Source organism: Cebidichthys violaceus, unplaced genomic scaffold, assembly GCF_023349555.1.
Source record: "Cebidichthys violaceus isolate CVI_PGR_0920_01 unplaced genomic scaffold, fCebVio1.0.p SCAF_27, whole genome shotgun sequence".
Lineage (NCBI taxonomy): Eukaryota > Metazoa > Chordata > Actinopteri > Perciformes > Stichaeidae > Cebidichthys > Cebidichthys violaceus.
Window position 1 is genome coordinate 6179775 of NW_027176450.1, and position 22888 is coordinate 6202662.

The following is a 22888-nucleotide window of genomic DNA, read 5'->3' on the forward strand; positions in this document are numbered from 1 at the left end:
CTTTTACAGCCATTTAGTTCTGCGAGTCCTCAGCTGACAGGGACACCCCTCACACACACACACACACACACACACACACACACACACACACACACACACACACCACAACCACAACTTATCTGTCAGGTGAAGGGGAATGAGGCAGGGCCAGGTAGGGAAGTGACCAACACAACAACAGTGGCACTTGGAGGTAAACCCTGTGTGTGTGTGTGTGTGTGTGTGTGTGTGTGTGTGTGTGTGTGTGTGTGTGTGTGTGTGTGTGTGGAGAGGGCTTGAGATGCCGGCCAAGTGTCATCTTCCTTCTGAAACGGATTAGTGTTGGCATAGATTTAAAGTGCAGAATAGACGCATCGGTTGTCACTGACACACACAAGGTACTACATGCACGCAAATGCAAAGTTAATAGCAAAGGTAAGGGATGTACTCACATATTAACAGGCAGTAACATGAAGACGTGCACAACATACAAAGACAAGACAAACATGTATCTGCAGATGTTTTGTGCCTCATGAGTAGCAACTGTCCATCCAGCCAACCCGAATGAAAAACAGGCCTGCTTTGTCAACATGGTGTTAATAATTGGAGCAGCTAAGCAAGCAGCTACTGTCCGTTCCGAGAGCAGTTTGCGCGGTGCCTAAATTAAATGTCAGCGCCAGCAAGTGTCAACAGGCTTGGAGCATGAGGCATGGGCGGAATGGATTAGGGAGCTGATTTGAATCTGAGATAAGATAATGAAGACAGAAGTTAATTCATTTTTTCAGGCCAAGGAATAAGAGCACCTTATCCTTGACAGACCAAAAAAAAAGGAAACACTCCACTTAAATATTGTCAGGAGGCTACGCAAAGAGGAAGGAAGGGAGGGGAGGCCACAAACACATTCAGTTCAGTCAAGGGCATCTGCGATTCCATTCATAGCATTTCTGCTCTTCCTTTAACTTTATTAATCACTTTATTGAAGATCCTTTCCTAATCAAATTCATTAATGCACTCAATTGAATGATGCCACTTCTGCCAACCCGGATGTGCTGCTAAAGTTGGTCTTGGGATGCCCTCCGGACATGTTGGATACATATCGTTTGTCTTTTTAGAAGCTAATTTGACCAACCAGACACACTCAATAGAATAATGTGCTCTCTTCTGTCAAACTGATCTGGATTGATAGGATTGATAGATCACTCACCCACTCACTCTGCCTTCAGTTACAATGTGACAGTTTGCGTCACAAACTTTGATTTCTTGTTAAGGGAAACATCACATAGTAGCTACAAGCAAACATTTGGCATTTGCCATATCAGATCATTCTGTCCAATAATGAGAGACATTTCTTTCCCCCTCCTCTATTTCCGCTTTCTGTCTTTATCCTCTCCTCCAAATGTTATGTCCCCAAACGCCACTCCTCCTTATCATTGTGTTCCATTGTGCTTTGCTCGTTTTATATCCATCCACCATATAAGAGCAGCAATGATTAGGGAGCATGTTGAAGGAGAGTTGGGGGCTCCCCACAAAGGAATAATGAAATCTGCCCTGTGGGCCTCCTGCTTACAATAATATAAACATATTATGCATAAGGAGCAGATTGAGTGACTGAGTGACATAATGATACAATCTTAAAAAGGCTCTAGCTTGTGCACACACACACACACACACACACACACACACACATGTATAAGCACAAAAGGCCCCTGGTCCTTGTTCCCTGTCCCTTCCACCCACACTATGATAGAGATCACTTCAATTAACCCCCCCTTACCCTGCAGCATGGGTTGCCAGATTATGCAGAACAGGGGTATACTGTGGTGTGTGTGTGTGTGTGTGTGTGTGTGTGTGTGTGTGTGTGTGTGTGTGTGTGTGTGTATGTGTGTGTGTTAATTGAAACCTGTATAGCTGACTTGGGAAGGAGGAGCGCACGACAGACTCATTTCTTCATTTAGACACACTTATTTACACATAGACCAACAGACACACACTGCTTGATTCTTCACACCTTCATACACACTCTCTCAAACACACACACACAACTCAACCCTAGAGGAAAGGTATTATTGAAAAGAGACTGTGGGATATCCCCTCACACAGCCTGTACGATACTCTGCTAAACTCTCAGTCATCTTCTGTATGTGTGGGCTGAATAGAGCACATAAGGGTAATACAATATTCTCTGTTTATCCACATGAAACCAGAATAGATGGAGGGAAATATAAAAAATGACACCAACACAGTGATCTATGGGTTTTCTGATTGGTTGTGTTAGAAATCTGCACAACTGAAAAAAACTCTTTTGTTTCGAAGAGTCATTTGCATAATATATGTCTGTCTGTTTTTCAGGTAACCGATAATGCAGTAATGGCCTTGGTTCCCAAGCAAGTCACAGCCTACAATTCAGTCAACAATTCCACTGTGTCTCGGACTTCTGCAAGTAAATATGGTAAGCTTTAAGTTTCAGTAGTATCTGTGTCAGAATAACATTTTCCCAACAGAATTAAGACAAGCACAATGGTAGAAACGACATCATTATATGCAAAAATACACTTAAAGAATGAATTGAGTAATTTAAGTAAAAGAAATCACAATATAAATCTGAAATGTGAGTCTATAAAATACATAATTAGAGAAAGTAAGGGGGTGGGGATAGACAGGTCAAATATGTGTGATCCTGCAGCAGTGGATGCTCCCACATGTCAGCAGACATCTAGTGACAAGCATCCACAGGACCCTGCATGACAACACTGACGGACACAGAAAGACGAGATGCAATTTTAGAGTATTTGAAAGGATTTCTAAAACATAACAGGAGACCAAACAGACTTTTCATCTCTTGTTCTGGCCTCTTGAGACTCCAAAGTGTGTCCTCTTATCCTTCCGTGTGCCGGTGTTTTTTTCTGCCTGTCCGTCTGCTCCACGTCTCCTTGAACCTGAGAAACCATCAAGTTAGTTGCTGATCAAAGGGCCAGCCTCACTGGCCACAAACACTTCAGACACATCAAATGTGGTGCCACGTTATTAGCATGGCCTCATCTCCATACGGTCTCACCTCACTTCTCCGGCTCCAAATTAGACCAGATAGGAGAAGGTGAGCAGTGCAACAGAAAAGGGGAGTTGGAGGCCAGGAATATCTCTTTTTTTTAAGGGATTGACTTCAAACGCAGGTGTGATCCACTTAACAACCGGTGTGGTACTTGAGAGTGACTTTGAACTCTGCACGAGTACAATGACCAGATAGTGAAGAAAGAGACAAGGCTGAATTTAATATAGCAACTAACGCAGCAGCTAAGCTTTTCACCGGTTTTAACAAATGACATCACGTCACCCCAATCCTGGCTTCTCTTCATTGGCTCCGTGTTCGTTTTAAAATAAATTTTAGGATTTCACTGATCATTTTTAAAGTTTGTATGGGTCTGGCCTCAAAATATATAGAAGAAATGTGGCCCCCCCTATGAGCCACCCTTGGATCAAGGTAAAGGTGACTCTGCTTTGGAACGACCTGCCTGAGGAGATGAGGCTCGCAGAATCAGTAATCTCTTTTAAATCACTTCTTAAAATCCATTTTTACAAACTGGCTTTTATTGATTTGACTAAATCATTTTATTCTATTTGTTTTATTTCTTAGTTTATTTGTATTGGATCAATTGCTTTTATCGTTTCATCTATCGTCTCTTTTATCAGGTTTAACTCTTACCTTAGTTTGTCGTGCTTTGTTGGGCCTCACTGTTGAGCTTTCTGTTTTATTGCCTTGCTTTAGCTGTTTTGTCTGTCAAAGCACTTTGTAAACTCTGTTTTTAAAGGTGCTAAATAAATACAGTTGTTATTATTATTATAGTTATTAATGTAATGTTTCCATAAAAAAATAGAGAGCAAGACTCTGCATCACCCTCAGCTTCGTAACTTCTAGAATAAATCACAAAATGAACTAACCACTAACCGCTCTACCTTTCTATAAAAGGGCCATTCTACCGAATTGGTTCAAAGTCAGGTTGGAAATATTTTTTAATTTTGTATGTTTTATTCCCAAAAATATGTCCGTATATATATTGTACCTTATCTAAAGTACACGTATCTAGTAAAAGAACCGTCAATTTTTATTTTGTATTTTCATAATATGTTGGAATGTTTTTCCTCTCCCAAAAATTGTCACTACCGAAACATAGTAATATACTAAAGTAAAAAAGTATTATTATTAACCTGATTTTGTATATATTTAGCTTATCACTATCTAATTTAATGCCTTGGTTTTAAATAGACCATAACATATTCTTACTAAATATCTATGTCTGAATACTTAATTGTTTTGTTAAATAGTTTTTCTTGTTGGGGGACCACACTTTGAACGAATTCAGTAGAATGCCCCAAAAACAAGCACACATCTTCTTTCACCCACACAAACACAAACACAGCACAGTTAGAGTCACACATGTCCAGTGTCCCTGAAAACATAGAAGTAATACAAGTCCTGCAAAGAATACCTGAAACAGGTCTTATAACAGAGCTAGAGTTAAATATTGCTCGCTGACGTGCCTTGTAGAAGTGACCAGCATCTCCAGTTGATCATACTGTTATTACATTTGAGCAGACACACACACATATTCTCTGTATCTGATGTCTCCAACTGTCTCTCTTTTTCCTGAATTCTCTCCCCCGTACACTCCTCCTGCTTTCCTCTCTGGTCAGATTGATTTCTGTCACGATGAAAAACACATTTTTTCCTTTTTTTTTGTTTTGCTTCTCTCGCTAAACCGCACCCACTGATCAATTTTGTTCACACTGTGTAAACATTCATTGAGCCATGTGTTTGGAAATGTCATCGCCACTCCGGCCAATGGGTGGGCCATACATATTTCATCTCGTCTGACACGTGTTCGATTTTGTGTCATCCGTCGACGCTGTGTCTTATACCGTGGAGGAGAAGCTATGAAACATTAACCATGCACACTGTCTAAAAGTTTCATATGCAATCTCCCAGACCTTTAAATTGAATGCCACAAGCCAAAAAATGGTATTCTGTTGCTGACATGTAGTTATGCCTTTCCTTGCCTCTTTGGTGAAGCGACGGATTTCTTCAGAGTTGTTTTTTACCTGCCTGATTGTATTTTCTAGCTTCTTTTACTTCACACTCTGCCCTTATTAAGGTTTAAATGCGTCTACTCTGTGATTATCCATGTTTTCAGCATATAGTCTACAGATCTTTATTGGTGTACATAAATGCTAATAAGATAAATGCAAAATAAATATTTTAACAGATGCTGATTGGACATTGTGTTCTTCTAATCAGTTACATCAGTCCTACATTAACTAATGCATGCTGTTGTTCACAGAGAACATGATCAAGTACACTGGAAGCCCCGACAGCCTGCGCTCTCGTACTCCTATGATCACTCCTGACTTGGAGAGCGGGGTCAAGGTTTGGCACCTGGTGAAGAACCATGAGCACGGAGACCAGAAGGAGGGCGACCGCGGCAGCAAGATGGTCTCTGAGATCTACCTGACACGACTTCTGGCAACCAAGGTGAACCATTTGTGTTTTAGAAAATGTCTCATGATGTTGTAATGTATGTCTCATGCTACAATCACTCCTTATTTGGATCTGTTACATTTTACAGGCCATATGATTTAAAATTAAAAAAAGAAAGAACTCTCCATCCCAACAGCTGCATTTTTAAGTACTGTATGTGGAAATGATTAGTATGTTTCTTTAAGCAGTTCAGCAGGTAAAAGGCTAAAAGGAGACTATAACCTTCACCCTGAGTTACCATGACTCAGAAAGCCCTTATTTATTTAAATATTCATGTTTACTTTGGATGAGTCATCTCAGTGGGTAAGATTATTCAAATGTATTCCTCTCTCCCCTCAAGTGAGAAAGAGAAAATAGATATTTTTGTTTGTTTTCTTTTTTCATCTCTGTTGTGTTGACGCGGCAGCATATCAAAAAAGGGTAAAGAAGACAAGATCCACGCAGCTAGCGAAGGAGTTTCTGTAATAAAAGAAAATGATCAGGCAAAAATAGAAATAGCTATAAAATGAGTCTCTTTGAATGTGCCTTCCGACAATGGCCTCCAAAAAAAAAGCAGTTAATTTGGTTTGGAGGGAAATGTGACTTTGATCTAACAGCTGAATGCAAATTGCCAAGCCACTCCTAAATCACCTCATCCCTCTTGTGTTCATCAAGACATCCTTTCTGTTAGGCAGGCAGACAGACAGACAGAGAGAAGGTAAAACATAAAGAAAATGTTCACATTGTAATGTTTTAATTCAAGAATGTTTCAGTTTGTTTTTGGTCCTCTGCCAGCCTTTGTTTTGCAGTTCACATAGAGAACATCAACTCACTTCAGTGTTTGTGTTCCAAATTCACAGGAGTCTGAATTGCAGTGTCTCACATGCATAGTAAACAAGCATAGAAAACAATCTTAAAGTAGTATAGCCTGTTTAGCAGACCACATACAACTCATTTGTCATATAGGTATATAGGTTCATAAACGACTTTAATCTGAGTTATCATTATCTATGAATTAGTACCTCCAGAGAATATGCAAACAAGTCCAAATTGTTTTGTTTGTTTCCATGTTCCCTCTCAATGGAAACCTTTGTAATTTTTCCTTATGTAACTGCCACTGTGGCCACCAGTAGCAGTTACAGCCTGATGCTTAATGCTAAAACATAATGTGACCATAACACAACTGGAAGAGAGTCAAAAAGTGAGCCGACGGTTTTGTCAGTTAACTAAGAATAGATATCTCTATTGTAACATACGCCATCAAAAACTACTGGTCATACCAGACCAAGTAAGGTTGTACAGGGAACTAAGTAAACTAACAAAAGTCCATTCTAAGGGGAAGAATGTATTATGTCTTCTTCAAAAAGTTACATAGTCTTCATTTAAGAAAAATACTCCATCAGCAGCACCGCTTGGATCCAGTTAAATGTTACTGAACATGGGAAGAACTGTAGTGAACCACAGATATCCCAGGCATATCAGGCAATGTGTCAAACAGCTAAACAGTTCCTCTGTTTATACTTTGACTGCGGAGATGTGTGGGCAGATGAGCAAAATCAGGTAATCAATTAAAGCAGATGACTGAGACTGTGACAACAATAAGGCAAGAGAGGAAGGGTAGTGTCTGCGAAACAGGATACGATCAGCAACTTATGAAAGAAACAAATAAATAAACAAATTGGAGACTGCAGGTTTGGAGGTAGGGGCAGCTGTCACCATGACGCATACCGTCTAGTCCACCACACACATGTGGAAGTCACCTCTCGGCCTGCCTGAGCCGCTCTATTTCCCTGCCATTATCCCGTTCCAGATGCAGGAAGGTGGTTTCTGACTGCAGACAGCACATCAACTTTCCAGATGGATTGTTTTTGTGAAATAACCAGTTTATCTTGGCCGGCCATCTCTCTTGGTGAGAAATGATTGGGCAGACAGGCAGCGTAATTGACTGCGTTTGGCTTTCACCTTGCCAATAAATACCTCTCCCCGGCAACGGCACTGACGTCTCTCATATTAGCTCCATCAGTGTCACTCTGACTGAGTGTGGGTACAGGGCGTGTTCATGTGTGTGGATGGGCACTGGGAAGGATTGCATGGTTTTCCTCACTTGTACACTCAAGAGTGTGTGTGTCCGTCTCTCCCTCATTTGTCCCCTTCTTCATCTCTCTATTTCCGTTTCAGCACTATCCTCAACATTCTGATTGTTAGCTTCCCTCTCCTTTTAATGTGGAGGCAGATGGCATCAAAACATCCCGATGACACATGGTGTTTAGAGCGCGGTCTAATGACAGGGTAGATGGTTGTGGGGGGAGTGTGTTGGCAGTTTCAGCTCCACCGAGGAACAAGAGAACCCTGTGATGATGACGACAGTGTTGATGCAGGTTTTGGTAGCTACACACACACACAAAAACGTTAGGTTTCCCCTCGCCGACTAATGCAGTCTGTCACTTGGAAGGAATGCGGGCATGATATAGAGATATGTAATTCCATCTTCATAGAAAAACGATAAGCTGTCGGGAATGTGGGCCACATTAGAATTATAGCCGTGATTGTCGGACTAACAGGATTCTCTCTTCCCACTCTCCTCTACCTCTCTTGACTCCGTGATTCGGTCACCCGTTCCAACCCAAATTGGATTTTTATTTGCCAGTGCCTGTACACACCTCATCTGCCACACTCAATGGCCTCTTTTTCTGATAGGAAACCTCTGTCGTTTCATTTCCACCTCTCGCTCTCGCCTTTTCCCGTGCATCCCATCAGCTCATTCTTTACAAGAGGATTAGATTCTCTCACTCTCTGTCTTTCCTCTCTCTTCTCCTCCTCCTCCTTAAAGTCGCCAACATTAAATCAAATTAGGGTCAATGGTGCAGTGTGGGAGCTAATCCGGCAGCACAAAGAGGCTTAGGAGATGCGCCTCCTGTTCCCAGATATTATTAAAAGTCAGCTGTGAAATAACAATTTCCCCCATCAAAGCTGCAAGCAGATTTAGGGGCCAAGTCTGTGAGATAGTAGTCAGACACATAAACATCTGAGCTGGAGGACAAAGTGACATGCACTGCACAACAACCCTCACAGGAAAGAATATACGTTCAAACCAATCTGTCAACTTTAGGAATTGGTATGTTGCTAAATGTATTAGACAGTGACAGTCTCATCACCCATCCAATTTAAAATTAATCTGGCTTAAAATACATAATCATGACATACATTTTCATGTTCCATATTGTTTACCATTATTATCGCTGCCAGGAGAATCATGCAATTGCTTCTGTGTGCATGGCGGCAATCGAGAGTAAGTCTGTGAGTGAATGAATGTGCACATTGGTGTCTGTCCATGGCTGATCTTGCATTCTGCTGCAGCAAACTGCATCATTTTTGCCACAGTTATGGCTGAATGCTCAAGGACCTCTTGTGGTTGCGTTGACTCACATTTTCTGTTTTATACTTCTAATGACTTCCGACTGACTCCTCGCTCACTACGCCTGTGACACGGATCTCAGACACAGCCGTTTTAGACTTCAGACTGCATAGATTAAAATGAGAGCGTATCTGTTGTGTGAGATGTACGAGTGAAAACTACGTCTGATACACTTGTGGTCTAGACAGTCAATTGTGGGTTGTGTTCATTCAGTCAGATATTACAGCAGCGGTTCGTGGCAGACACACAGTCAGAGATCTGCACTCTACGGAGCGCACCTTTGTTAACTCCTGTGGAGCAGTGGAAACTAAAATAACAATAGAAATACCTTCCTAGAAGTTTCTAACACCTTTGAAAACTGCAATTGGTATTGGCTGTAACTAGTGATATAATTTAATGAAAAAAAAAACCTGGGTTAGGGTTTCATATAATCTGTTTTCCATCTCTCTTTTGCAGGGTACATTACAGAAGTTTGTGGATGACCTGTTTGAGACCATCTTCAGCACAGCCCATCGAGGCAGCGCCCTGCCACTGGCCATCAAATACATGTTTGACTTCTTGGATGAGCAGGCCGACAAACACAACATCCATGACCCGCATGTCCGACACACATGGAAGAGCAACTGGTGAGTTGAGAAGTTTAAGCACATACCTGCACATACCTTTGAACACAGAGACGTGCACACACACACAAAGACATAGTGGGTTCAGGTCAAGAACACTTGAGAAACTGGTGATGCAGGTCCTTGGATCTTTGACAGACACACAATTGATATATAGTCTTAATACACAAGTGGGGTGCTCCATTCATGGCCTTTTCTTTCTGCACTGTTAGTTAATGCACTGCAGACACAATCGGTACATGTTGGCATATTTCACATAGCATTGCCCTGGTTTTGCCCTGTGTCAGTGCCAAGCTTCACCACACGCCTCTTCCCTTCCTAACATCCATTAACCACAGGGGCATGTAATCTTCATTAAAGCCATCCACAAGGGGCTAATCCAATTGGCTGCCAAGACTTTCTATCTATTATCATAGGTAACTGGGCCAAAAATCGCCTGTCACTGTGAAAAGCTCCATGGTGACAAATGTACGCTCCCAGGTGAAGGAAGTATACCCCTAAATTAATATCTGCTGATTAATTTAGACCACACTGACCTCTGTGAGCCCACCTTAAGAGGTTGGTAGGGGTTAAATAACCAACAGTGCAACAGAATGCAGTGAGGAGAGAAATGAAAAGGTGAAAGAAGGGAAGTGAACTCAGTGGGAGTTAAATGCGCACTAATATCTCATTAGCCTCCTGGCCTTTGCCAAAATCCCAGCATGCATCACTCAGCCCAAGGCTCAGGGGAACCATGGAGATGGGAGGATACAATTGATGTGCATCAAGGGACAAAGGAGAAGCTAAAGAAAGGGGAAAAATATTATTTACTTTATGCTGTGGTCTTAATTTTGGTCCTTTTCCTGCGTCTGCGTTATTTGCAGTTTGTGTTAAGTGTTTTCGGAAGGTGCAGTGGGTCGCTTTTACATTGGACTCTTAATGGAAAGGGCTCTCACTAGAAGGCTGTGAATGAATAGCAATTTATCATAACACATCATCACAAAAAGCCACTTAGATTGCACACTGCTGATGCCACCATAGATATCTTCTCTGTGTGAGATGTGCGTATGCCTGTCTTTTCACTTCTTACTGTGTGTGCTTACCCGTAACCTTTAATCGTCTCAAAAGGGAGTGCAATGTCCGCTACAACAAAAGCCTTCCTTTTTTCTAATGGTAGAGAATAATAATGCCAGTACCCCTCCTATACTGGGCCCCCTGTCCCATTAAACCCACCAGGCCCATCGTCATCACACACACTATTAACTTCAACCCATCACTGCAGCCAGACCTATTCACTCGACTACTACCCCCATCAGAGCTCCACTGTACATCCTCTGATGCAGTCCTAATGCCAGATCATCTCTCAGCCTGTGGTGCCTCAGGGCCTAGATTGTTACAAGTTGGCTTCCTGTATCATCATATTATGATGTTTGTAAATGACCTACTAACCAACCATTAGTTTTTTCTAAACTATCATTAAAAGCTTTACTTTGCATAACTTATAATGAAATTAAACTCGGAACCTCATCAAGGTTTTAAAGTAAACTGTTATGCATCTGTCAATTTTAATTGTGCAAGTAAAATTCAGTTAAAGTGTTATTTCTGCGTTGTGTGACAGAGCTGTAATTTGTATGTGTGTACAGTAAGTGTGTGCCTGCATGAGTCACTGGCTCCAAGAGCATCTCCAGATGGTATCTTTTGGATTAGTGGCAGCGTCTCCTCTCATCCTCACTCTTCTGTATTTGGTGTTTGTGTCTCTGTCTGCAGCGCTTGTCATGTTGAGATGCAACAGACAGAATTTTAATTATTGTGCAAACCTGGCACACACCCTCATCTTTTCTGCATGTAGATAGCTACCTATCTGCTGTCATACCACGATCCCAGCCCACTCAGATTGTTAATGGCATCCCTGGGACTTTTAGGGTTGAGTTAATTATCTGGAATCTGTAAAATGTTATGGTGTGTAATTTACAGAAAGTTTCCAATCAGTTTAAGCTCTTTTTCTCCGGACACACAGCTTGCTCAGTGAAGGATCGGAACTTGCCATTCACATGAAAGGTTTTGCCTTTTTGCCTACAGAGGTCCAGTTGGAACAATGCCGAGTCAGGTCACCTTTGTAAAGCTGTTCATTCAAACCTTAGATCGCTGCATGAAAAAGGTCAGGCTTGGTCAGTGTCCTGCTTGTGCTGTAATGATGCTCAAATGAGATGCCCCAGATCACAACATCTGTGACTCAAGCAACATCATTAGGCTTGTCTGCAGGAATGGGACAATATCCCACAACTGGGGATTCAGTGGCTCACTGGCTCTGTGTGCCAGAAGGGTCAGTCAGTGCAAACTGCAAGAGACATGCTACTGAAACTCGTTGGTGTGGATGTACTTATGTGTTCCTTTCGTTGTTGTCATTTGTATAGCGCCTGTCAAAATGTTAAGAACTGACCTGATAAACAGTACATTGAGTTTACAGTAGTGTGATTGTTTTTGCTGCTTGACAATTGAAAAGTTTTCTCAATACTGGTTGGTAAACTTTCCTTCATAGAGAGATGATTAACAGAGTTGATTTTAAATGGGCTTACACTCAGCATTAGTTATAGAATTAGTAGTTACCTCTTTGAAAAGAACAATGTACTCTGATTCATGAAAGAGATTTGCCGATACCAACCACCATTTAGTAAATAACGCTGCTGTACAAACTGTTGCTATTATCAAATGCTTGTTGGAGTAGTGGACAAACACTTATCTTAAGTCAGTTTGAATTCACAGCATTGTGTAATCTTAAATTGATGGTCCTTTATTAAATGGGCTTCTTCTGCAGTATAACTCCTGTAGGATGAAAGATGCCCTTGATCTTGGCAGCTGATATTTAACCTAATCCCTGACCAAATGGACCAATCATATCCATCCCGCAGATTCTTAAAACTATTCAACACAAGTTAACCGCTGACAAATTATGTGCTTTGACTATTTCCAACACAATAGACACTGTGTAGATGCTATTATGGTGACCATTTTGAATGCACAGTCATGTGGGGAAGCTCATCATAGTAGTCTCCATTGCCCCATTTAAATAGAACATACCTCAAAGCACAGGGCAGCTGAGGCACATTGACAACTATCAAGGCAGCACAGCAGTGGTGTTAATATCCCTCTGATCCCTGCACCTAAGCCCACTAGATTCTTTGCTCAGATTCATTTTAAAGTCATAATGCGGAGTTTTCCTTTCTCTGAGTCCAAATCCTCTTTTGTTAGATTGCACATCTGAATGGCTTTGTGGGTGACTGTGCAATGACAAATGCATTGTGGGATGATAGGGGAGCCCCGGTGGTATTTAAATGATTGCATTTCAGTTTGTATTGTTTTCTGTCCCCTCATCCTTTGATATTGTGCCCCACAGAGACACTCCTATACAGGTTAGACTGCAGTGTCCTTCCTGATTTTTGCCACGTTAGCTAAAAATGCATAGCCATGAGAATAGTAAAGATGTAGAGATCCAAGTAGCTCAGCTCTTTCTTAATACCACCTGAGCCCATTCACTGCAACACACAGATAAAGCTGGCCCTATATCTTTTTATTTTGGCAGAAACAAGCCCAGCAAATAAACGGACTTGTATATTTTTATTATTCTGGACAGGCACAAAATAGGACCCACTTGCACAAACAAGGCAATATGAACCGTGTCACTGTGCGGCCCACAGCAAGGACCCCTGGACACTGCTGGAAAAAAACAAGAGCCAGCCACCACCTGGTTTTAAAGATAAAGGCTTTATTGAACTGAACACACATCAAATAGAGCACATCAGCAACAGCAGGGCCTGTATACTAGCTTTGCAAAGTGAATGAATCCTCGTTCCCCTTCTGGCACATAATGTGTTCATGTATATTGCCTGACTGGCTGTAGGAAATATGAAAATGGCATCAGAGCAGTTCCCCTGTTTGCAAGGCTATTTGGGTGTTCTGTCACTGAGATGTAACTGAACAATATATGCAAAAGACATTTTAATGACATGCACACAATTACATAAGTAAATTTGTCCCATTAGGTCATGGATTTTTTTCTTTTTTTAACAGATGACAAGTTCAGTTTTGGTAAATTGACTTAACCCCACAACATTTATTATTTTAAACTTTGAAATTTAAGGAAACCTCATTTGAATGGAGATTGGCTGCAGCACACGTACATACATTATTAAAGAATGATGAAACATAAAAGTATTAAACTTGTGTTTAATCGTGTTATCGCAACTAGTGTGCCACTAAATTCCTTTGTTCTCTTTGTCCTTTTTCCTGCAGCCTACCTCTGCGTTTCTGGGTGAATGTGATCAAGAACCCCCAGTTTGTGTTTGACATCCATAAGAGCAGCATCACAGATGCCTGTCTGTCTGTGGTGGCCCAGACCTTCATGGACTCCTGCTCCACCTCAGAACACCGCCTTGGGAAGGACTCACCCTCCAACAAGCTGCTTTATGCCAAGGACATTCCCAGCTACAAGAGCTGGGTGGAGAGGTGAGCTGTTGATAAATGTACACAACAAACACTGGATGGATGAGGAGAGGACGTGTGTGCGTGTGTGCGGTGGGCTTTTATTTGAGTGAAAACATCAGAAAGCCTGCATTAGCCATGTTTCATTCCAACACACACACAATGTGACTGTAGCTCTGTGATCTATGGGCCATGAAACACAATCCAAATTACAACACAGTGAGAATGGATGGGAACGCCCAGGGCATGAGATCTACAGTTCAGAGAAGTGCAAAAAGTGTGTTTGTGTGGAAAGAGAGAAATAATTTTTAAGAGTAGCAGGCAGTAGAAGCTGGTAATTTTTTTAAATTAGATTTTTATTAAATGTATTTGTTAGCAGGGGAGTCAGAGAGGTCCTGAATAAAAGATGGGGTAGTCTGAAGCAGTTCAGACTGACTAGTAAAGATGTGTCTGTAGCTTCGTCACCAGACAAGCCTTAGGACCAGAATATATGTGCGATGCTTGAATGGGTGGAAGAAAATGGGAAGCTTCAGACTCAGAACCATACTCATTAGTCCCATATGTGTCTGCAGTGTGCGTTTGTGGTCTCCCATAAACACAAATAAGTGTAAGGGTCATCTGGTGATTCATGCATGGATGTATTTGAATACTGTAAGCTGAAAAATTATCAGTGTGGACAGAGAATGTAGCAACTGCCACTGTAGGGGGTAGCACAAGCTGGAATTTCAGCTTGTACTCTCATGTATATAAATCATGCCTTCATTGCAAGTTTGGTGGAGCAATGCTGTCATCAGCAAACGCAGCGTTATTTAGTTGGAAAAGCCTCTGTAAAATAGTAGTGACTGAGTAAGGGTGGCTCTAGAGCTGCTCCACTCTGCTGTAGCTATGAAAGAAGACTGCAAAAAGAAAGTGAATACTGTAGCGATGTCCTTTTATGTCTCTCTCCTTTTTAGTATAGCTTAATTGTAAAGATGGGACATCCTTACCTAGAGAGCATGTTAATGACAACCTGTGCCCCAGGAAGGAAATGTCTGCTGTTCATTCAGCACTTCTCTATAGGGATGTGTAGACATTGACTGCAGAACAGTAACAATTCAATCTACAAAAATAAAAAGATTTGAAATGCCGATAAATGCCAAAATTATGCATATTTCGGGTTTGGAGGCAGTGCAATTGGGCAACGCCATGATACCCCACAAAGCTACAGTATGTTATTGATATGTGGCTGTGAATAATATGACTTAAAATATTAGTGTAGTAATCCATTAAAAAAAAGTGTCTAATATATGCCATAAGGGTTAGCTCATAAGAGTATTTAATACAAATAATTTCCATGAATATGTGCTAATATAGCATGACATACAATAATAGCATAGTGTGCAATAAGCATTTCATAAAAATCATAGTACAGTACCCCATGGAAATGCCTAAATAAAGTCATATTTTAGTATGCCATATCAATTTCTTACTATAGTATGTCATAAAATGTCACAAAAATGCCTATGAAGTGAAGCTGGCAAGTGAAATATTGATACTTTCATTTGAAGTGGGTGAGTTAATGGTCTCCAGACAATGATGTCATGGCCCTTATTGCAACTATGCAATACAGACCTGAGCACAATAGACTTCTGTGTTGTTTCAAATTGAATATGTCAGTCGCATGAGAGTCAGACAACTGCACGCTTGTAGAAGGCATGCTGGGAAAAAAGGTTGATTATCTTCAGCATTTTGATAAACGCATCAAGTCTCGTGATAATATTGGAACGATCTTGAAAATAACACTTTTTCAAAGCATTCGATTTTAGTTTTGTTCATTAAAACTTGTTTTCCTTTACACACCTGTTGTCTGCATAACAATCCCCTGCTAGGAGCTCCCTACAACTGCCCTCCAGCACTGAACAGGTGTTGTTTGTGACCTCTGTGCCGAGACTATGAGCAATACCCACCTGCCTTCTCCTTTGCTCAGTTTGCTCTGAAGACTTGCTTCCTGGCAAATCCATCTCTCCCTCACACATGCCCAGAATGATCCAGCCAAACACCAGGCCTGTCCTTGAGCAGCTACAGAAATTTAATATGTAAATAACCAGCTTTAATCAACATAGTTGATAGGGGCAACACAGCTGCTGTCGACAGTGACTGATTACCCTTACCTCAATGCAGTGTGTGTGTGTTCAAGGTTGAAATCTGAGGCCTGTTAGTGTCAACTATGACTTCATTTCAGTCATGTTCCTATGCTCGAAGGAAAACAGCAGCACTAGCTGTATGATATTTCTAACAATGCTCTCAGAAACAAATAGTCCTAACAAGCGTTTGCTTTGTTTTATTCCTCCCTGTCTCTTTTAATAGGTACTACTCAGACATTAATAAGATGCAAGTGATCAGCGACCAGGACATGAACGCCTACTTGGCAGAACAGTCAAGGATGCACATGAACGAGTTCAACTCCATGAGCTCTCTCAGTGAGATTTACTCTTATGTGGGGAAATATACTGAGGAGGTACGTAATACTGAGAGGTGCACTTACTACATTTCAAGACAAGACTGTGTCATCATTATCTAAGATTTAGTACATTTCATACACACTGATGTTATTGATCTTTGGTCAGCACAGTTAAAGGAATATTCCACTGAAAAAGGGTGTCATATAATCGAGGAACGGCAGCTGTAGTCATCTTAGACTCACATCACTTACTGTGGATTCCAACTTGTTGTTGCTCCATTTCCTGTAATGATTCAGCCCTAAAAGTAGATAAGACAAATAGATGCTTTAATACTTTTTTGGTAACTGCCGTGTATCCAAGATGACTAAAGCTGCCAACCTCCACAAGGAGGAAGTTACCGTAGCCACCTTTCAAGCTTACATGGAGTGAGTATTTGATGTTTGAAAGATAGCTTTTCCGTGGAGGATTCCTTTAACTGTTTTTAAAGTTTGCCATTTTGTCAGTACGCACATCAGTGATCCATGTCATCAAGATATTCCATTTACTAGAGTACATATTTTCTACAGCAGTATTTCAATAATGAAATACAAAACACATTGGAACATCTTAAATAGTTATCATGATATACCAGATTTGAAAGTACTGATTGCAGCTTTGTCATGTTGAGTACTTTTGGTGTCTAATGTCTTTGTGTTTACCTCACTGTCCTGCTGGTAGATTGTTTGTTCACTGGAGCAGGATGATGCAGCCCGGAAACAAAGGCTGGCCTTCAAGCTGGAGCAGGTGGTGGCCTTCATGAGTCTGGAGAGCTGAGGACCGCACTTCCCAGGGCGCACTGGGAAAAGACCCCATCAGAAACCGAGCCGTGCCTGAGCGAAGACCTGTCCCCATCTTTTTCATCATGTGACTTCCTCCCTCCGCCTTTCAAAGATGATGACTTCTTCCTTGACCTTTTTCTGCTTCCTCTTCCCCAAGAATTTTTTTTGTTTTCCTCATCCACTCTGCTGCATAGACTAGTTTACCTGAAGATATCCGAATTGTGGTTTCGGGACTGAGGTCGGCATTTCCCACAGTGCAATGCGGGGGATCCCTCAGCTTCACCACAGAGAAAGCTTCAAGGGGTGATTGCTTGAAAGCTGGCCATATTGGCATACTTCAGTCCCCCTGCTGGAAGAAAAGAGAGGGAAAAACATTTTTATGTTGCCTTTAAGAATTTACACTGATAGGTAATTCTTTAAAAACCACAATGTTGGGTGTCCATTTTGTTGAGAACTTTTTTCAGAAGTAGGATAGTGAAAATAAAAACATCTCTAGAGTCCAGTTTATTGTAGTTCTATATTCAATGTACGGAATCAAGAGGAAACATCAAAAACGATGCCTGCAAGCCAAATGAACATCTCTGAAGAAAATGAATGCAAGGACGGTTTGCCAAGTTTACACTGTACCTACAAGCGAAGCATACATATCTGCGAAATTTGGGGCGAGTCCAGGCAAAACCAGAATGTTCTTGTGCTCTCTCTCTCTCAATGTAGCTGGAGTTGTAATTAAGAAAAAGACTGATGGGGCAAGGAAGAATTAGTGCTTCTCTGAACTTTTCCGTTATTGAAACGTGACTGACACTAAAACTTTAAATACCAGAACATCCCCAAACTATATCCCCTTACAACATACGCACATTTTCCCTGCCCAGCATACATTTACTTCAAAGAAAACGCTCATGATTCCTGCTTTCATCTGGCTTATGTGGCTAATGCAAAATTAACCTATTAAACAAAACCCTGGAGGTCCTGACCCAAGTTGGATCCTCTCTAAGAAGCACACAACCAACTCTGGACAACAGTGTTTTGACTGCTAATCCAAACACCAGGAGCAGTCTTTCTCTGGCTCTTGCCACTTCCAATCTTGTGTTGCCACTGCGACAGTCTATCAAAGCACACATACACGCACAGATACACACACACAATCAGCAGCTGCACAAGATCCTGACTGCCCAGATATCTACGCCAACCCTGGAGGAGGGAAAGGGAAAAGCTGACTGAAATGTACTGGGTAAGAAATTGCTTGAACATTTAAAATCAGAAGAATGGTTCAATACAGATAGCCTGAGACGGCTCCCTAACGGGCTCTGTTGTGAGGGTAGCACTTCTTTCCCAGGATGTTCTCATTTAAAGACTTTCGTGTGGAGAAATCAAACAAGATGGACTTAGTCGGTCAGCCAAAAACCAAAGGAGCTTGAAATTTTAAAAACGGTCAAAAATGTATTTGTAAAGTGCCACTGAGGAACTGACAAAAAAGGACTAAGAAAAATACAACCACTTCTAAGACAAAAAATATTGTGACAAACTTTACGTGATTTTTCTGACCTCAGTGTGTCGAGGTGAGAGGCTCTGTGGGCGAGGTGATCCGATCCTCCTTCCTCTTTCCATCGTCCCAGGTCTCTCCGGTTCTCGGCACACCGTTCACCGTTGTGTCCGGCTCCTGACTTACCAGTTTTCTTTTCTGTTTTGCACAAGCATTGGAGATGGTAGCTAGTTGCATACAGCAAAAACCTAACTGTTGAGGCGCTCTTGTCTGTATTAGTGTAGTTGTCCTCAGTGGCGGCAGGGGGGGGGCCTTCTTCAAGCCTCGAAAAAAAGAAGAAAAAAAAAAAAAAATCGGATAGAGCAGGAACAGAATGGCAGGATGAACAGAAAATGTTAGACATTAAAAGTAGAAATGACTTGTTGGAGAGAGTGATTGAAAGAGAGATGATGGAGGCGCCCTCCGTACCTTTTGACCTCTGCCCTTTCTTTTGCCTTGACAACGTGCCCCATGTGGTGATGTGAATGTGTGAAGACCGCCCTAGGTCCACCTTGGGTCCTTTATTGGCTTTTTAAGCGCATGTAAAACGTAAACAATTTAAGAAACTTATTTAAAAAAAAAAGTGAAAAATAAGAAAATTAAGCCTTGCAATGATGATGTGGATGTGTTCTTTTATCTTTCTTTTGCTTGGAAGAATCAAGATGGAAAAAGTGGATTGTTCATGTAATAAAAACTATAACTTTCGTTTAAGGTGGAACCTTTATCCAGTTCAACCCCTAATGCAGAACCTCATGCCCATAGTTTTTGTGAAGTTTTAGATGCTGAATAAAACAAATAATATATACCCTTGCATGTTGACCTATTTGGATGGTATGAAATAGAACTGCCTTGCTCAAAGATATTTATAAACTTCTACTACTACTTGGGACTTTAAAATAATTTACAAGTCAACTGTTAATTTTTAGATTATGGATCTCACATAAAGATAACATGAACCCTGTTTTGAATTTCTTGTCCCTACTGTGGCCTCCATTACAGGCTTTATTGTTTTGTGACAGCTGTGTCTTTTAGTTGTGGTTCGCAGAAGATGCAAGTCGAGTCTTGCTTTGTCTTTGCTATTACATTATTGTTTTGGTACTTGTCTATTGCGTTACTTGGTAATTTCATCATGATAATTGCTTACAATTTTGTTCTCCATCAGTTGAACCCAAAACAGAAAAGACACATGTTTAATTATGAAGCTGTTTTCAAATAACTAAAGATGGTCACTTATGAAAGCAAACAGATATGGTTCATCAGTTTGCCAACGTATGCGTCACAAAATAAAAATGTTACTTAAAAAGAAAGAAAGAATGTATACATGTGCTTTAACATACAGATAAACAGAATTTTCTAACAAGAAAGGCTTATTAGGCTTAATAGTAGACTTATGTTTAAGACTGAGTTTGGCAAGTAAATATTTCTTTCTTAGCCCTTGTGTCAAATGTATGTGAGATATCTAAGTCATTTTCCATTAATTACTATCTGCAGCTATACAGAATGTCTGTTGTTTCATCTTGGAGGGGTACATTCACAAGGTGTTTGCTGGACGTGTTATTTAGTAAACCTATTCCACTCCGTTATTGGAAAAAGATTGATTTAGGGACTTGACATAAGTAATTCATGCAAAGCTGGCATTGATATTGTTAGAAACATATAACTGAAACCCTTTCATTCATGTAGCCAATGATAACTCCATCTAGATACCCAAAGCTTCCCCTCACAGCTGTGTGTTAAAAAAGAATAAGGTGCAAGTCCTGGACTGTCATTGTGAATCTACCCCCGAGTGTAACATCCTGTATTTCATTTCTCCTTTCCCTTCCCCTGTAACAAAGGTTGTCTGCTTTTAGCCACCTTGTGTTATCAACACCACAGATAAAGTTTCCACCTTCAAACGTTTTGTAGGAACTGACAATGTCCTCCTTGCTCAGTGTTATAGCAGGTGTTACAGAAACATGCTAGAAAATACTTTTACTAGACCATATTTGAAAGATAAAGAGTATCTTATCAAGAGACAAAACTGAAACCTGGGGGATATAAGGCGAGCTTCTCTAACTTTGTTATAATTGTATACCTGTGTATGTAAATATAATGCATTCCTATTTTGCAGTCAAGAACAAAATACTATTTGTAATATAGAATAAACTTTATTATGAAACCAAGCATTTCATTATTGCTTTTTGATTGTAATAACCCTCTTCCAAGACTGCAGTCTGCAAATTGAGCAAAGTGTAAATAAAAACATGTGTGGTATATATATAAAAATTTCACAATGAAGTATGTCTTAAAAAAATCATGGTAAAGTATTTGTGTCTTGAAAAGTCATACAAAGAAGGTTATAGAAGTGATGGTATGTAATTAAAAAGCATTACTTATGTATGTCAAAAACTCCTAGTGTAGGGTGGTATAGCTGCTATACTGTGACTTCCTTTGACTTTTTTCGAATAGCTATACTAAGACTGTTTTTGACTTTTGACGCCATGCTATACTATGACTGTTTTTGACATGCTATACTATGACTGTTGACTTTTTTTGACATTCTATACAATGACTATTTTTGACTTTTTTTGACATGCTATACTATGACTGTTTTTGACGTGCTGTACTATGACTGTTTTTGACTTTTTTCGACATGCTATGCTATGACTGTTTTTGACTTTTTTCGACATTCTATGCTATACCGTTTATAACTCTACAGCAACTCCCTTCATCAACACCATGACCAGTGGCTGGACTCCAGTGGGATTATGCCTTATCTGACCTCAGCATCACCAACCCTTGATTGTCTTCCTTCAGGATGGAGTCCAATCACCAAAGACATTGCACTGTTCAATGTTTTACAATGTGTAATAACTTATTGTGAAATGCGAATATTACAGACATTTAGCAGACGCTTTTATCCAAATTCTATCACATTTCTACAATAGGCACAGTTACGGGAACAATTTTGGGGTTAAGTGTCTTGCTCAAGGACACATCTACATGCAACTAGCAGAGCCGGAGCCAGGGTTTGAACCACTGATCCTCTGACTGAGAGACGGCCCTGCTCTCCACTTAGCCACAGTCGACATACTATGACTTTTTTCGACATGCTATACTATGACATGCTATACTAAAACTGTTTTTGACTTTTGACGCCATGCTATACTATGACTGTTTTTGACTTTTGACGACATACTATACTATGACTGTTTTTGACTTTTTTCGACATGCTATACCAGGGGTCACTAATAGGCGGGCCGCAGTCCGGATCCGGACCCAGACGCCGTTGTATCCGCACCCTGGATCTAAAACCGATAGATAATTGAGAATTATTACATTTTGACGAAGCGCCTATATTTCAGCATGTCGAAAACAGTCATAGTATAGCATGTCGAAAACAGTCATAGTATAGCATGTCAAAAACAGTCATAGTATAGCATGTCGAAAACAGTCATAGTATAGCATGTCGAAAGAAGTCATAGTATAGTATGTCGAAAACAGTCATAGTATAGCATGTCGAAAGAAGCCATAGTATTGCATGTCGACAAAAGTCATAGTATAGCATGTCGAAAGAAGTCATAGTATAGTATGTCGAAAACAGTCATAGTATAGCATGTTGAAAGAAGTCATAGTATAGTATGTCGAAAACAGTCATACTATATCATGTCGACAAAAGTCATAGTATAGCATGTCGAAAGAAGTCATAGTATAGCATGTCGAAAACAGTCATAGTATAGCATGTCGAAAAAAGTGTTAAAAAAGTCATAGTATAGCATGTCGAAAACAGTCATAGTATAGCATGTCAAAAGAAGTCACAGTATAGCATGTCGAAAGAAGTCATAGTATAGCATGTCGAAAGAAGTCATAGTATAGCATGTCGAAAGAAGTCAAAGTATAGCATGTCGAAAACAGTCATAGTATAGCATGTTGAAAGAAGTCATAGTATAGTATGTCGAAAACAGTCATAGTATAGCATGTCGAAAGAAGTCATAGTATAGTATGTCGAAAACAGTCATAGTATAGCATGTCGAAAACAGTCATAGTATAGCATGTCGAAAGAAGTCATAGTATAGCATGTTGACAAAAGTCATAGTATAGCATGTCGAAAACAGTCATAGTATAGCATGTCGAAAGAAGTCATAGT

General features: G+C 40.5%; 1 protein-coding gene across 1 annotated transcript in view; it reads left to right on the forward strand.

The window, feature by feature from the left end:
* Positions 1 to 20986, forward strand: part of plxna4 (plexin A4) — a 225871-nt gene extending 204885 nt beyond the window's left edge. The window contains exons 27-32 of the mRNA XM_068721314.1: positions 2326 to 2425; positions 5310 to 5500; positions 9357 to 9526; positions 13793 to 14005; positions 16328 to 16478; positions 17140 to 20986. Of these exons, the coding sequence (XP_068577415.1) occupies positions 2326 to 2425; positions 5310 to 5500; positions 9357 to 9526; positions 13793 to 14005; positions 16328 to 16478; positions 17140 to 17235 (921 nt within the window). The 3' untranslated portion in view covers positions 17236 to 20986. The remainder of the gene's footprint in view (positions 1 to 2325; positions 2426 to 5309; positions 5501 to 9356; positions 9527 to 13792; positions 14006 to 16327; positions 16479 to 17139) is intronic.
* The last annotated feature ends 1902 nt before the right edge of the window (positions 20987 to 22888 follow it).